This window comes from Rattus norvegicus, chromosome 1 (assembly GCF_021556685.1).
Source record: "Rattus norvegicus strain SHRSP/BbbUtx chromosome 1, alternate assembly SHRSP_T2T, whole genome shotgun sequence".
Lineage (NCBI taxonomy): Eukaryota > Metazoa > Chordata > Mammalia > Rodentia > Muridae > Rattus > Rattus norvegicus.
The window spans coordinates 188264449-188281567 of NC_141534.1; the positions used below are offsets into that span (position 1 = coordinate 188264449).

General features: G+C 48.0%; 1 protein-coding gene across 8 annotated transcripts in view; it reads left to right on the forward strand.

Moving 5' to 3' along the window:
• Vwa3a (von Willebrand factor A domain containing 3A) overlaps positions 1-17119 on the forward strand; it is a 62140-nt gene that overhangs the window by 28138 nt on the left and 16883 nt on the right. For 6 of the 8 annotated variants that reach the window (XM_087659548.1, XM_087659554.1, XM_087659549.1 and 3 more), the window contains 13 exon segments: positions 100-225; positions 922-1030; positions 1207-1272; positions 4641-4766; positions 5199-5334; positions 5432-5535; positions 6415-6495; positions 6852-6946; positions 8295-8414; positions 11734-11808; positions 11993-12137; positions 13378-13573; positions 15491-15561. In XM_087659548.1, coding sequence (XP_087515674.1) covers positions 100-225; positions 922-1030; positions 1207-1272; positions 4641-4766; positions 5199-5334; positions 5432-5535; positions 6415-6495; positions 6852-6946; positions 8295-8414; positions 11734-11808; positions 11993-12137; positions 13378-13573; positions 15491-15561 — 1450 coding nt within the window. 8 annotated transcript variants of the gene reach the window in all.

Sequence of the window (17119 nt, forward strand, 5' to 3'; positions counted from 1 at the left end):
GCCCAAGCATGGAGCCGCTAAGTCCAAGGGGACCTTGGTGAACCGGGTCATTCTCCAGGCTGCACATGGCTATAGTTAGTTTGCTGTGTCTCCTCCCAGCCTCCAGGAACTCAAGCTCTGGGTAAAGACACTGCAACCCGAGGGAAGCAGCAACCTGCTACAAGCCTTGAAGAAAGTCCTTGCTCGAAAGGAGCTGAACTCTCTGGTGGCCATACTGAGAAGCTGGTAGGTCTCCTTTCTCACTAAGCATTGGCTGATGACTCAAGCAATGTCTGAGGAAAAAAGAAACATTACCAAGCAGGGTGCTCACACACACTTGGAAGAATAATTGCATCCGTAGGCCACCCATGCACATTCGGGCAGGGGAGCCAGGGCTAGGGCTACTGCCCACCCAGCCCTGCATCTTACCCGGGTGACCTGGGACACCGGTGATCAGTTAAGAATGAATAAAGGGGCTGAGAAGGTAGCTCAGATAAGTGCTTGCAAGCTTGAAGACCTAAGTTCAGATCCCCTGCACTCATGGGAAAAACAAAAAACAAAAAACAAAAACATTCCATGCCTGTAATCTTAGCACTGGGGAGGCAGAGACAGGAACAACTGGTGCTTACTGGCCAGCAAGACTAGCCAATCAAGGTTCAGTGAGAGACCCCATCTCAGAAAATGGGGTAAAGAGTGGTGTTAGAAGGCATAAGACATGGACTACTGGCCTCCACATCCACACATACAGGAGGGTGCAATCACATACATGAAGATATACACACGTAAGCACACACACACACAGAGAGAGAGAGAGAGAGAGAGAGAGAGAGAGAGAGAGAGAGAGAGAGGGAGAGGTTCCCTGAGATTACCACTTTGATCTGGGATGTTCACAGCACAGTTTCAGTGGGAATAGCCACGCCTTCTCTTCCGTCTGCTCCGCAGTCCAGATCAGCCATCTGAATTCCTGTCTGACTTCATCCAGCAGTCCACCCTGGGACGGAGCCTCTTCATTCACATAGTCACCTACAAATGTGATGATCATGTGCCCTCTGTGAGTGTCTGATAGGCCCCCCAAGCTGTGAACTAGAGCACACCTCTCAGAATTGCACCCCTTCTCCCATGGGTAAATGGGAAGAGTGGGACGGTCTGAAGGCTCTACCAAGGAAAGGTTTGTTAAACCATGGGTGTGGCCTTGGCACCATGGTTAACTCTGTCACCATCCCTCAGGCTATTCTGAAGAACCTCACAGATGCCCTTGGGGGTCACTACCACTGCTACAGCCCAGAGTCAGAGGTAAGCCTTCTGCAGATTGCTGTACCCACTCCCTGCCCCAAGGTTATTCCTCGGGGCTCTGGCTGGTGCAAGTGTGCAGACTATGCCATGAGCTTGCTTTTCCTACTTGATCTTCCTTGCCTTTCATGCTCAGTGACTTGCATAGGAAAAAAATCCTAGGACCCTGAAAGTGTGGAGAGAACAGGGATAAGTTGAAGTCATAAGCTCCATGGGTGCTTGTCTGGTAAGCTGGTCACACCCTTGTGAATCTAGAGGCATTTCGAAGGCGGTTCAGCTTCAGAATTCTCCATCGCTGTCCAGGAATGTGAGCACAGCTCCAGCTTGTTTCACTTCCCACCAGAGCCCCTAGACTGAAGCAATGACTCCAAATTTCTCCCCTAAATAAGCACCCACTATTGGGAGAGACTCCCTGGAGGGTAGAAGGGGTGCTGCAGTCCATGACAATCCGTTCATTGGTGCCCTTGTCCCTGTTAAGAGCTAACCACTGCCTACAGTGTGCGGTCAGAGGCAAAGGTTAACATACAGCTCTGTCTGGCAGACACAGGATTCAGTCCAGTGGTGTGTAATGGTTCATGCTCTTAATCCTGGCATGCTGTTGCAGTTACAGGGAATCAAGAAGATCTCAAGTTCTAGGTCAGCTACACAGGGAGACCATGTCTCAGAACAGAACGAAAGGAATGTAAGCACCGGTTAGCAGTCATGCCTGCCAACAGCCATCCAGGGCACCACGTGAAGGAGTGTTTGCCCCTCACGGGCTGTCCCCCAGATCTTCCAACCTCATTTTGGTGTCACAAAGTCTAGCTTTTCATGTTGAGAAATCAAGGACAGGCATCAGATCATTTTGTCACTTCACTGTCCCAACTCTGATTACAGATGTCACAGATTATAGGGGCTAGAAAAGGGAAATGATTGAAAACAGTTGATCAAAGAAAATTTTTATTTTGTCAGATGTGGTGATGCGTGCCTTTAATCTCAGCACTCACTTGGAAGCAGAGGCAGAAGGATCTCTGTAAGTTTGAGGCCAGCCTGCTCCAGGACAGCCAGGGCTATAGAGAAAGGTCAAGAAGGAGGAGGAGGAAGAGAAAAGGGAGAAGAGGAGGAGGAAGAGGAGGAGGAAAAGGAAAGAAGAGAGTGGAGAGAGGTTTTAAAAACCCAACACCTATAAATCCTAGCACTCTGGGGGGGGGGGGGGAGACAGGCAAGTTCAAGGCCATCCTTGGCTACACTAAGAGCTTGAGGACAGCCTAAGCTACATGAGACCTGGTCTTAAAGGGGAAAAAGAAATTAAGATCAGCAAGATGGCTCATTGCTACTTTTATAAGACACTTGCCACCAAGCCTGACGACTTGAATTCCATCTCCCAGGACCTACATACTGGAAAGAACTGAGTCCCACAAATTGTCCTCTGATCTCCACACATAAGCTATGGTACTCTTGTATGTCTCTGAACATTCAGACAAATAAATTAGACAGACAGACAGATAATAGATGTAATTAAAGCGAGCACAGGAAGCCTGCACACATGAGCACTCCCTAGTCACCTTCACCCTACCCCACTCTCAGGCAGTCATCGGTCGGCTTCCTGTCTCTGGATTTTCCTGTTGTGTGTTTCACCTCAGTGGAAGCATACTCCCTTGTACCCAGTTCTCTCACTTAGCATGAAACAGGGTAGCCTCTGCACTACTTCACTTTATGGATGGGAGACTTTCTGTTGTCTGCATGATCAGTTTTGGTTGTCCCTCCATCTGTTGGTGAAGCTTGGGTTTTCCACTGTTTGGCTATGTTGTGGATTTTGTGCTGCTGTGAGGCTGTACAGGCTGTGTGGCCTCACAGGTGCCTGTGTTCAGCAATCTGGTGCTGAGCTGAAGTAGACCTGCCGGGTCCCACCGTAAGTCCAGCTTTGACTTTTGTTGTTGGTAATGTGTGTTTGTGGGGGGCGGATTGCTTTGGTTGTTGTTGTTTTGGTTGGTTGGTTGGTTGGTTGATTGGTTGAAGATTTTGTTGTGTTTGTTTTTAAGACAAGATCTGGAGCTAAAGACATAGCTCAGTGGTTAAGAGCACCAGATGCTTTTCCAGAGGACTTGCTTTAATTCCCGGTAACATCAGCTCCAAAGGATCTAATGCCTATTCTGAACTCCAAAACACCAGGCACACACATGGTGCACAAACATACATGCAGGCAAAATGCCTATATACGTAAAATAAAATAAAAATTTAAAAGACCCGGTCTCATACTATAGCCTAGACTAGCCTCAAACTCGTAGCAATCCTCCTGTTTCTGATTCCTGAATTTTGCGATTGCAGGTGTATACTACCGGACTCAGCAATCTGTGGAGATTTTTTTTATTTTATGCATATGAGTACACTGTAGCTTCAGACACACCAGAAGAGAGCATCAGATCCATTACAGATGGTTGTGAGCCACCATGTGGTTGCTGGGAATTGAACTCAGGAAGAGCAGTCAGTGCTCTTCACCACTGAGCCATCTCTCCAGCCCTTCTCTGTGGATTTTTAAAGCATAGTATTACTATGTAGCCCAGGCTAGCCTTGTACTTAGCAATCTCCTTGCCTCTGCCTCCCAGGTACTGAAAGCACAGGTGGTCACTAAAGCATCTGGAGGCTATGTTTAGTGTTTGAGAAGACTATTAACTTGCCACAGCGGCTACCACATCCCACATTCTCATCAGTACTAGACACATGTTCTAACTTCCCCCTTCCCCAGCAATATTTGTTAATTTAAAATTATTACTATTGTGTATATCGGCACTCACATGTTGGGGGAGTCTCATAGGCAAGACATGTGTGTGAGGGTCAAAAGGCAACAGTATAGAGTTAACTCTTTTCTTTCACCTTTATGTGGATTCAGGGATCAAACTCAGGCTTGCACAGCATGTACCGTCTTGCCACAACCATTTTAAAAATTGCTATTGATGTCATCATTTCCATCCCTAAGGATGCTAAATGTTCCCTTTGTATGTAGGGGGGGGGTCTTTCTACATAAGCCCTGGCTATCCTAGAATTCACTATGTAGACCAGGCTATGCTAGCTTCAAATCATAGAGATCCCCCTCCTGCTTCCTCCCATGGGCTGGGATTAAAAGTATGCACCACACCTGGCTTAAATGTTCCTTTTTAAAGTTAGAAAATCCCCCAGTTGTTTAGAGTTCTTCAGGCCAATACTGTATATATGGGACGAAATGCATTGGTTGGCTCTGTCTGGAACATGGACCCTGGTTTATTACTCCAGTTTTAAATAGACAGCCAGCCACTCGGCCTTGGGAACTGACTTGGCTGCTTGCCTCTTCTTACCTTGACAACTACTGACATCCCTGTGACTTCTGAATAGCTCATTGCCTCCACCACCCCCAGCTCTATACCAGTAGGGATGTGGATGAGCTCCTGGCAGAAACCCACAAGGCTCAAGGCCTCTTCAGCCAGCTGCAAGCCCTGTGCCACAACAACCCATGTGAAGAGCTGTCCTGCATGATCGAAGAAGTAGGTGGCACTCGATTGTGGATGTCTGGATTGCCTTTCTGTTGCTGACACACTAGCTACATGAATTAACCTCTTAGGGCCTCCGCTTTTCACTTTAAAACTGTATCACAGGAGGCAGGTCAAGGTTTCCTCAGTGACTTGGGGAGCTTAAGTTTCCAGAAGCTTTGTGACCTAAGCCCATGGACAGACTTGTCATCTTGGGCCCTAGGCATGGCGGAAAGGTGGACAGGTTTCTGGAGACCTTTTCCTGTCCCCGGAAAATTCAGAAAATCCTCAGTGATGGGGGTGTGGATTATGGGAGGGAACAGCAGAATTGCCTTCAACCCACCTGCTGATGCTTCAAGAAACGCCACACGGGGATCCAGGTGAATGGGGAAGAGCTTACCAGCTCTAAAGTGTGATTGTGTAACGGAAGTTTTTAATTGCGTGTAGATTTCTACAGAGATTGCCAAAGGGCCTTTCACCAGTCTGTTGCCTAAGCCTCCAAAGCATGAAGCTCCTCTCACCATCAAGTTCCCAGACTTGGACAAGACTTCTGCAGAATGGCTGAAGATCAATGGTCTGAAAGGTATTAAATCCCCAGAGAGGGCAGGAACCAGGTGGCTGACCAGGCTTGGAATCTTCCAGGCTTCCCAGGCAATGCCTCAAAGCTAACTCTTTTTCAGCCAAGAAGTTAGGCCTTTATCAGGTTCTGGCACCCAACGCCTTCAATCCTGTGGAAGAATTTGTGCCTATTCTTCAGAAAACAGTAGGAGCTACTATCCACGAGGTAACGCAGTGTCAGGCTCCTCTCCAGTCCTCTGCAGGGTGCTCCGTTGTGCGGCTCCCATCCTATATGTCAGACAACAGAAGCCATGGGCATAGCCAGATGAGCTTGAATGGGTGGGTCTGGGTGGGATTCAGGCTTTCTATCCAGGACTCTAAAATCGAGCATGATGAGGCTGGCGATACATCTCAGGATGGAGTATGTTCAACATATATGAGGCCCTGAGCTCGGTAACCAGCACCAAGGTATAAACAAACAAACAAACAAACAAACAAACAAACAAACAGACCGAAAGCATCTACCATGACTGCTGATTTCCAGAGATCTAAGAACCGGAGCTGAAAAGGTAGCTCAGTCTGTGGAATGTTTGCAAGCATGAAAACCTGAGTTTGATCTTCAGCCCCATGTAAAAACTGCCAGACATGGTAGTACAAACATACCTGTAATCCCAGGGCAGGGAAGGTAGAGACAGGAAGCTCCCTGGGGCTCCTTGGCAAACCAATCCGTCCTTCTTGGTGAGCTCCAGGAGGCGAGTGGTGGTTGTCTCTGACACCATGATCATCTCCTCTATGAATGTTGTCCTTGCTTTCTTGTTGCCCTCACTGCTTTGTACACACGTATAAAGTGGCTGCTAGAGCACATTTCTGAGTATGGAGCCCTACGAAGTAAGAGCCTTTAAAAGGCTCTCTTCTCTGGTTCTGTGTCCTCACGTGTAGTACAAGCAGTCAATGCATATTCCCTGGGTGGCCGAGGGACGGGTGAATGAAAGCAAAGCTGGTTTCCCTCACGCATGTGAGCTGAAGAGTCCAGTGCCCTCTCAGCTGTGTTTCCCGTTCACGCCCCTGCTCACCTGTTCTCTATTCTGCCCGTGCCTGAGTACAGAAGGCAATGGTACAATTTGAGTGGCATGATGGGACAGTGAAGAACATCCATGTGGACCCGCCCGTCCTCTTTGAGTACCAGGTGAGTGATGGGTCCGTGGACAGCAGGAAAGTCCTTTGTGCCGTACAGACAACAAGTCATTGACCAGATTCCCTGTGTGTTCCTCCTGTGGGCATCTCCTTAGATAGGGACATGGATGCCACAAACAAGAATCCCTGGGCTTTTGGGGTGCTATCTGCCTGTCCCACATGTGAAGGAAATACTTAAGCTCTTCCCTTCTTAGTCTTATGAGGGACTTGCACCTTCCCTAACAAAATGTTTATGTTGCCTGTATGCACCATTTTCAGAAGCTGTCTGGAGTGATTCTCCTCCTTACAGCCCCAGACTTTCCTGGGCACCCTTGACACACTCACTCATGGTGGCCCACCCTTTTACAGAAGCAGCTCGGGAAAGCTGTGCAGATATATGAGAAGCGGCTCCAGTGGCTGTCCCTGACCAGCAGAAGATTCTGGGGCACTGTCTGTCAAAGAAGGTACTGATTGTGCAAAGCTTACTCTTGTTCCTTGTGTGGTCTGACGTGTGTCTCAAGGTTTATGCAGCTCATCATCCTGTGGGCAGCCTCGGAGCCAGCATCACACACACCAACCTCCAACATTGAATCTCAAGCCTCTTTCACTTAGAAGCAACAGAGAGATGAATCTGGTGGTACACACCTATTATTCCAGCTCCTGGAAGGCTGAAGCAAGGGGGTTAAGAATTTGAGGCTAGCTTGGGTTAAGAATTTGAAGCTAGCCTGGTGTACATAGTTTCTTAACCCTGTCACTCCCCCCGCCCAAAATAAGTATAACTGAAGCTCAAAGTAAACAGAGAAATCTGATGAAGGGAACTGAAAATTCTAGACCACACTTAGCTGTGTGGCTGGATGCAGAGGGTCAGCCTTGTTAAGAATCCCTCAGCTCGGGTTGGGGATTTGGCTCAGTGGTAGAGCGCTTGCCTAGCAAGCGCAAGGCCCTGGGTTCGGTCCCCAGCTCCGAAAAAAAGAAAAAAAAAAAAAAAAAAAGAATCCCTCAGCTCTGCTTCCCCCTCTGTGGGTTTGGTTTTCAGAGAGGGTTGGCAACACAGCCATGGGACCACATTCTGCCAGCTTTGCATTTCCAGGGCTTGAGCATTTATGGTTCATCAGGCTGGCCAGGGAGGTGTGATATTCCGAATGCCCAGGATCAAATGCCCCTCTGGAAGCATGGTGTGTGCCAGCTCCACGAAACTCACCTGAGAGGGCAATGGGAACATGCTCACCTTTGATCCTGACACTGGGGAGGCGGAGGCAGGGGCAGGCGGATCTCTGAGTTCGAGGCCAGCCTGATCTACAGAGTGAGTTCCAGAACAACAGAAAACCCAGTCTTGATGGGAAAAAAGAAAAGCCACATAAACTGAAACATGGCTGTTTCCCGAGGAGAGATGAGGACGCTGTTGCCAGAAGAGGGGATAGAGGCTAAAGGGGGGCAGGGGAGACATCCCAGTATGCCTTATTGATGCTTGTCATTGACTATGCAGACTATTTTTGTAATTGCTCTTCTCTGTAGTGACGCATCAACAGGAAGACAGGTTTTCTGACTTGAAAATCACCTCGTGCACTCCTCGACCCTTAAACCACCTCCCTCCACGACATCCCACAATTAAGACAGACAGACAATCCCACAACATCCTTACACTTCTATTACAAACCTACTTCTGTCAGTCTCAAACCTCAGACACTCTTGGCCGTCTATAAGTTTGGCGAGCAAAAGCCCCCTGGAAAAATCTTTAAATAGTAAAGTGGGATGGAGCAAACATTATCTGCGAGATTCAGGTTGCCTCTTGAAGCTTGTGTTTCTCTTCAGGGTGGTTATACTGCTGGACGTCTCGGTGACCAATTCCATGTTCATTATTCATATCCAGCACTCCCTGCGACTACTGCTAGAAGAGCAACTGTCCAACAAAGACTACTTCAACATCATCGCGTAAGTCTCCAGAGAGGCCCCCGGGCTTGCGGGGGAGAGTGGGCGTGGATGCCATCCCTGGGCTGGGGTTTCAGACAGACAGCAGGACCACAGACAGTGATGTTAGGAGCATCCTAAGACGCACATCAGTTTATCTGATTCGGGGGATCTTGTTTGGGGTCTTGAATAATTGAATGACTGCAGGTCTATCCTGTTGGGGGAAAGGCGGTAAGTGGCCCCAAAACACATGACTTGATCAGCCAGGGTAATGTAATTCAGTCCGTTGCCCCAGTTGGCTTTCAAACTGGTAAACTCAGCAGAGAAAAGGGAGAGACCCTGCCATGCCCATGTCGTATTCTTAGCCTGGCTCTAGCAAGAATTGCAAACACTTGGTACTCTGATTCTGAATTAAATTTTAATTTTAATCTATAAATAAATAGTATACAAAATTAGAAGCTATATATAGCTTCAGCTATAGTTTTAAAACTATCATTTCAAAATTATAATAATATGTAGTTTCTAAAATATATATTCATTTTAAAAATATATGCATTTTAAAAATATATTTTATATTCTACATATTACATATTAACTTAAAAGTTTGTAAGTTGGGCTGGAGAGATAGCTCAATAGTTAGTAGCACTGACTACACTAAAAGAGCTGAAGGGGCTTGCAACCCCATAAGAACAACAATGCCAACCAACCAGAGCTTCCAGGGACTAAACCACTATCCAAAGACGATACATAGTCTGACATGTGGCTCCAGCTGCATATGTAGCAGAGAATAGCCTTGTTGGGGCACCAGGGGAAGGGGAAGCCCTTGGTCCTGCCAAGGTTGGACCCCCAGTGCAGGGGAATTCGGGGATGAGGGTGGTAAAGGGGGGGTAGGTGGTGGCGGGCAGGTCATGTGAATCTATGTAGCTTGAATTCGATGTGGACTTTTTTCTGCTTTTGAATATAGAGTCCATAACAGTTATAAAAAAAAAAGAGCACTGACTGCTCTTCCAGAGGTCCCAGCAACCAAATGGTGGCTCACAATCATTTGTAATGAGATCTGATGCCCTCTTCTGGTGTGTCTGAAGACAGCGACAGTGTACTTATATATAAAATATAATAAATAATTCTTTCTTTAAAAATTGGTACATTATAAATATGGTTTTAAATTGTATATGCTATCATGGTAGCCTTTAACCTCAGCACTGGGGAGGCAGATGCAAGAAGGACCTCTGTGAGTTCAAGGCCAACCTGGTCTAGATAGTGAGTGAACAGCAGCAAGCAGGTTATATGTTGCACATGCAGAACAAACTCCATTTCTAGAATTATATTCACCTATACATTTTTAATGAAAAATATAGAATGAAGAGTTAAAATTTTAGGGGAGATGATGAAACAAAAATGTTTTGCTTCTTTGTATATTGTTGGATTTCTAACCCAAGTGCTGTCAAAGGTTTGTGAGTTGACTCTTAGAGAAATGTCACCACAGGTGGTGGGAGGAAAGCAAAAGAACCTTCCTAGGCAGAAGTGATGGTTTGAAACCAGAAGGGCAGCTGGAGCAGTGGAGGTGCTGGAGCAGTGGAGGTGCTGGAGCAGTGGAGGTGGAGATGCTGGAACAGTGGAGATGCTGGAGCAGTGGAGATGCTGGAACAGTGGAGATGCTGGAGCAGGGGAGGTGCTGGAGCAGGGGAGGTGCTGGAGCAGTGGAGATGCTGGAGCAGTGGAGATGCTGGAGCAGTGGGGGTGCTGGAGCAGTGGAGGTGCTGGAGCAGTGGAGGTGCTGGAGCAGGGGAGGTGCTGGAGCAGTGGAGGTGCTGGAGCAGTGGTGGTGCTGGAGCAGTGGAGGTGGAGATGCTGGAACAGTGGAGATGCTGGAGCAGTGGAGATGCTGGAGCAGGGGAGGTGCTGGAGCAGGGGAGGTGCTGGAGCAGTGGAGATGCTGGAACAGTGGAGATGCTGGAGCAGTGGGGGTGCTGGAGCAGTGGGGGTGCTGGAGCAGTGGAGGTGCTGGAGCAGGGGAGGTGCTGGAGCAGTGGAGGTGCTGGAGCAGGGGAGGTGCTGGAGCAGGGGAGGTGCTGGAGCAGTGGAGATGCTGGAGCAGGGGAGGTGCTGGAGCAGTGGGGGTGCTGGAGCAGGGGAGGTGCTGGAGCAGTGGAGGTGCTGGAGCAGTGGAGGTGCTGGAGCAGTGGGGGTGCTGGAGCAGTGGAGGTGCTGGAGCAGTGGGGGTGCTGGAGCAGGGGAGGTGCTGGAGCAGTGGGGGTGCTGGAGCAGTGGGGGTGCTGGAGTAGTGGAGGTGGTGGAGCAGTGGAGGTGGAGATGCTGGAGCAGTGGGGGTGCTGGAGCAGTGGGGGTGCTGGAGCAGTGGGGGTGCTGGAGCAGTGGAGGTGCTGGAGCAGTGGGGGTGCTGGAGCAGTGGAGGTGGAGGTGCTGGAGCAGTGGGGGTGCTGGAGCAGGGGAGATGCTGGAGCAGTGGAGGTGGAGGTGCTGGAGCAGTGGGGGTGCTGGAGCAGTGGAGGTGCTGGAGCAGTGGAGGTGGTGGAGCAGTGGAGGTGGTGGAGCAGTGGAGGTGCTGGAGCAGTGGAGATGCTGGAGCAGTGGAGGTGCTGGAGCAGTGGAGGTGCTGGAGCAGTGGGGGTGCTGGGGCATGATGGTATGGTTTCTCCAGGGAGCTTGTACATCATGTCAAAAGGAAGAGAGAAGCTACCAGGAGGTGAAGTAGCTTCCCGAAGCTCTTAGGAGTGGAGGGGTCACAGCTGTGTAGGGGTGACCAGAAAGAGGGGCACAGAATGTGTCTACTAAGGAGTTTTATGGGATTCTCAGAAGAGACTGGCACAGAGGAGGCCTAGGTTCAGTAAAAGGACAAAAAAGTACATCTTGTCATCCATAAAGAAATAAATTCTCCTCTTGGGAACCTTCAATACCGTTCGCGGAGAAAATGAGATCATGCATATTTACAGAAAAGACCACAGTTCAGCCCGAGAGGGACGTGCACTATGAGAGGAGTTTGGGCTCCAGGAGTCTCACAGAGACAGTGAGCTGTGCTCCAAGGGGGGGGGGGGGGGACAGTGAAGTTCCTGCAGAGAAAGGAGACTTCAGAGTATTAGGAGGGCAGTGGCCAAGGCTGGCAATCGCTCTGTCTCTGCTTGAGAATCCTGGCACTGTCCCACAGAGTTGTCTTTAATGTGTTATGAGCAGAAAATTTCGTGACTACCCCAAGCCAGCAACATTCCAACATTTTGTGGGCGTACTATCAGAATTTTGTGTGCCTTCAGGCCTGTGGATCCCAAAGAAGGGAGACACAGAAAGGACTTATGTCCTAAAAACAAACTCCTTTGCTTCCTCAAAGGTTTGGAAGCACAGTTGAGAGCTGGAGGCCTGAGATGGTTGCTGTGAGCCATGACAACTTACAAAGAGCCTGGCGGTAGGTGATGGAAGGCAGAGTCTTTCTCTGTAGCTGTGTCTTACAGCAGCCCTATGGCACTATCTTCCCCATCCCCTCACTGCAGCCAAGGGCAAACACCAGAAAACAACTTTCTTCTCATTGTTCTTGGGACCCTACAGCCTCAAAGGTGGCCCTCCCAAACTTTATGTCCCTGTCTCCCCAGGTGGGCCCTGGGCCTGCAGTGTCAAGGAAGCAGAAATGTCCTCGGAGCCCTGCGGAAGGCCATAGAAGTGGATTTCAAGGACAAAACCAAACATGAGTCTCAGGGCATCTACCTCTTCACTGGGGGTGTCCCTGACCAAGATGTGGTGAGTAGCCCTCCTCCTAGACACCTATTGTCTTGTTTATTGTTTTGATAGGGTCTCACTGTGTAGTCCTAGATGGCCTGGAACATACTTATATAAAGCTGGCTGAACTCAAACTTAGAGAAATAAGTCTACCTGCCTCTACCTCCCAAGGGCTGGGATTAAAAGCGTGAGCCGCCATGATCATTTTCCTCTGGTCTTTTATTTTCTGCGGTGTTGAGTGTGGACTAGCTTTTGCTAGGTAAGCATTCTACCACTGAGCCACAGCCCCAACCCAGCATGCTTATCTGAACTACCTCTTCTCAAATACAAGTACCTAGGGATACTGTCACAGCACAGCTCCTGGCTCAGCAGGTCTCAGGTGGGCCTGAGAGACTTCATTACTGACAGCTCCCAGCATGTCCACGCTGCTGCATGCAGACCACGGTAGACACCCCTGCCGTGCCCTAGTAAAACATGGGAAGAAATTGTGTCCCAGGCTCATGTCTTTCTGCCTTTGCGTACAGAACTGGACCGAGCACACAGTAGGCCACCAAGAAGGATGATCAGAGAGCTAGAGAGATGGCTCATTAATTAAGAGCATCTAGTACTTTTGCAGAAGACCCAAGTTCATTCCCCAGCACTCTTGTCACAACAATGCTTATAACTGTCTGCAACACCAGTGCCAAAGGATCTTATGCCCTCTTTGGGGAACTTGTACTTACATGTGTATACCCACTCCCCACAACACACACGCACACACACACACACACAACCTGACACACAATAATTTATATTTTTATTTTTTGATGATTTTCTTTTCTCTTATAAGATTTATTTATTTTTATGTTCATTGGCATTTTGACCGCATGTATATCTATGAAGGTGCCAAGTCCCCTGGCACTGGAGTTGCAGACAGTTGTGAGCTGTCACTGGGGTACTGGGAATTGAACCCAAGTCCTCTGGAAGAGCAGCCAGTCCTCTTAACCACTGAACCAACTCTCCAGTCCCCAAAAATGTTTTTGTTTTTTTAAAAGAAAGATGATCACCTGGGTGGTGGTGGTGGTGCACACTTTTAATCCCAGCACTCAGGAGGCAGAGGCAGTTCAAGGCCAGCCTGGTCTACAGAGCGAGTTTTAGGACAGCCAGGGTTTGAAAACCAAAAAGAGAAAGAAAGGAAGAGAAAAGGAGATGATCTGCTGAACTATTAGAAGATCGGCAGCGCTCAGGCCTCAGGTAAGGACTTTCTGTCTTCTCTCCATAGCACATACTCAGCGCCTATGTGGCAGAGGCCTGTGGGGGTTGTGACCTCCAGCTAAATGTCTGTCTCTTCTATGTGGGCGAACCACAGATGAACACCACGCCCCCTGCCTGCTATGCCAGCCGTACTGACACTGCTGCTGCCTACAAAGAGGTCACCCAGGCTGCCTGTGGTCGCTTCCACTGGTTTGGAGAGACAGGTACGTGCGCGTTTCCTGGTCCTTTGCCTCGTTCTTTCCAGACATTGTCTCAGCACTGGCATGACTCTCTTTTGACTTAAAATAGTGTCAAGAAGTAACATGTAAAAGCCATATTTATTAAATTAGGAGGGCTGGAGAGATGGCTCAGCTGTTGAGAGCACTGATTGCTCTTCTAGAGGACCCAGCACCCTCGTGGTGAATCACAACCATCTGTAACTCCAGTTTCAGGGGATCCAATACTTTCTTTGGCCTTTCAGGGTATCTCTCATTAATGTGGTGCACACACATTCATGCAGGTGGAACTCCCCTACATATAAAACAAAACAGCTTTAAAAATTAAGTTTAGGGGGGCAGAGACACAGTTTAATGGGTAAAGGGGCTTCCACCAAGCCTGAGTTCAACCCCTAGATCACACACGGTAGAAGAAGAAAACCGATGCCCGCGAGTGGTTCTCTGACCTTAGCACAGATGTTATGGCATGAGCATGTGTGTGAGTGTGTACACACACATAAATGACATAAGTGTGGCTCAGTGGTCAAGGACACACTTAGCACTTGTAGGCCCTAGATTCCATTCCCAGCCCTCAAAAAAGAAAGCGAAAGAGATGCTAACCTAACACTCTGGAGATAATGACTAGCAATGGTGTGTGTAAATAGTTGGTAACCTAACACTCCAGAGATAATGACTAGCAATGGCGTGTGTAAATAGCACGTACATACTTAGTACCACTGAACTTTAAAGTGACTATGAGCAGAGGGTGCAGCTCGCTGGTGGGATTAGTCCTTTGTATGCCCGGGTTCAGTACCCACTCCCCCAAAAAGTGAAATGGTAAAGTTTATGTTGGGTATATTTTACTGCAATTTTTAACAGGTAAAGCCCTCAAGTACTGCAGAAATCAAGACTGAGGTTGACCTCAGTGATAGAGTGCTTGCCTATCATGCATAAAGCCCTGAGACAGATCACACTGATGTGTGTGTCTGCATATGTGTAAATGAGTGTGTTACGTGTGTGTATTATCACACACCCACACATACACACACACACACACAGTGCGCAATCTAGAATATAATTGTAAAGATTCCTTAGATTTACAGTTCCCAAAGTCTGGTATATTCACAAATGGCCCATAAGATACATGGAACAAGATCTCTCTCTCTCTCTCTCTCTCTCTCTCTCTCTCTCTCTCTCTCTCTCTCTCTCTCTCTCTCCCTCCCTCCCTCTCTCCTTCCCTCCCTCCCTCTCTCCCTGTCTCTATATGTGTATATATTATGTATGTATGTATATGTAATAGTTACAATTACATTTTAGAAAAGCACTGACTTTGTTGACCATACAAATTTACTTCTTTAAAACCATAAGAAGTTCCAGGTAGTGGTGAGAAACCTTGTTAAGTGGTGGGGTGGGGGGGAATGAAATATAAAACTATATTAAATAAGTGATGGCTTAGAGGGTCACATGTTCAAAACTCAGTACAAAAGCAGGAAGAGATTGAGCCTGAGACACACTAATTCCTGAGGCACAGCCTAAAGGACAGAAGCTGAACCCAGGCAGGACAGCATCAATGCCCAGTGTACTTGCCAGAGTCCCACTCAAGAGTGACAGTGATATGGTCACTGCAGATATTAGCCACCGTAAATAATTACCATGTGGGCCTTCCCGTCCCATATAGTAGCAAGAACTTTTGTGTCAAACTTCCCCTTCCCTTGAATACTAGGACACAGCCCTGTGGCTAGTTACACTCTTGGTGACAACATACCACTGGATGATATAAGGTTGTGCCTGGTCAGTTCAGTCCACTGTGGTCCCATCTTGCCACTTGGGCTTGTCACTTTCACATGGCCTGCATACATTAAAGTTATTGACACTTGCCCAGATCCATACTCTCCCACTAATGCTCACAATGTACCATGTTTTCAGGTATTTATGAGAGTGATGATAGCAACGCCATCGTATCTGAGATAGAAAAAGCCCTCAACTACTCCCAAAAGGTATGCCTTGGGCTCGGGCTTAAACATGTACAGTTCCTGTCATGGCTGTTGCAACAAAATGCCGTTAGCACTTTGAATCAAAGACACTTATGCTTCTGTGCTCCCGGAGCCGTGTTCCTTCTGTAGGCTATGGATAGAACCCTTGGGCACTGCATCCCTTTAGACTTGGTGAAAAGCAAAGCTATGTTGGATACTTTTCAGAACGGCACCGAAGATTTCTAAGACTACTGCGGTAGGAGAGAGAGTTCAAACACACATACAGACACCACAGAAATAGCTAGGAATTTGTACCCAGTGAGCAGTCAGTGGACGGAAAATCACTAAAAGGAGTTGATTAGGTGGCAAGGGTGCAGAGGTTCTTGTTAAAGGCAGACCAAGGACCTAGAACCCGAGGGGGAGCAATTCTGAACGGATATCAAGGGGAGAGTGACTTTTGCTGAACTTACTAAGCACAAGTCTTTGCTAAAACGAGGTTGAGATGGTCAAAGTAAAGGCTCGGTAAAGAAGATGACTAAGGTTTGGTCCATGACCGTCGGTGGGCATTCCTCAGCTGTGAGCTTGATCTAACCTATATCTCCATCTTCACATACCTGTCTGCCTGCCGTGTGTGTGTGTGTGTGTGTGTGTGTGTGTGTGTGTGTGTGTGTGTGTGTGTGTGTGCTGGTCTTTTCTTTCTCACAAGAACACTAGCTGTATTAAATTGAAAGGCCTACCCCTCCTCCAATATGACCTCATCCTGACTTCCATTTCAATTTCAGCTGCAAAGACACTATTTTTAAGTAAGGTGACATTAGCAGTCATCAGGAGGTCACTCTATAGCAGATCGTAGGAAACACAAATCCACCCACGCCAGTCCCTCTCTGTGTCTAGATCTACTCACAGCCAAGTCTTCATATGGAACGTGTGATCTCCTGTCTTTCAATGGATCTGACCTCTACGCTGCGGATGCTGACCTCTGCTGAGTTCCTTCAACACACGAGTTCTCCCTAAGCAGTCTTTGCACTTGCTGTGTTCTCTGCCTGCTCTTCCTTCCTAGGTCAATCATGGCTTGCTCTTTGTTACTCAAAATTTGTTTTAAAAGCCTGGCAGTGGTTGCCCATGACTTTAATCCTAACACTCGGAAAGCAGAGGCAGCAGATCTCCGAGTTCGAGGCCAGTCTGGTTCTCACAGAAAGTTCCAGGACAGGCAGGGCTACACAGAGAAACCCTGTCTTGAAAGACCAAAATCAACCAAACAACAACAACCAAAAAGAAAAAAAGAGAAAGAAAAATAATTTTAAAAACTATTTCTCCGGAGGAGATTTTGAGTAGTCCAGGAGAAATTAGAAAGATGGGAAGGAACCAGATCATGCCAGGAGCAATGAGAATGAGAATCGGGAACGGACAGGTGAACATTTAAAGATGAATTACATGCAGATTTACACCTGATGGAGTGTCTACACTGAGGGACAGAAGGCAACAGAAAGAAATCCCCAAGATCTTTTCTGGGGCAGCTGGTAGACAACAGTGTCTTGACAAAAAGAGAATGTGGGAAGTTTGTGGTGGGTGCAGAGAGGGA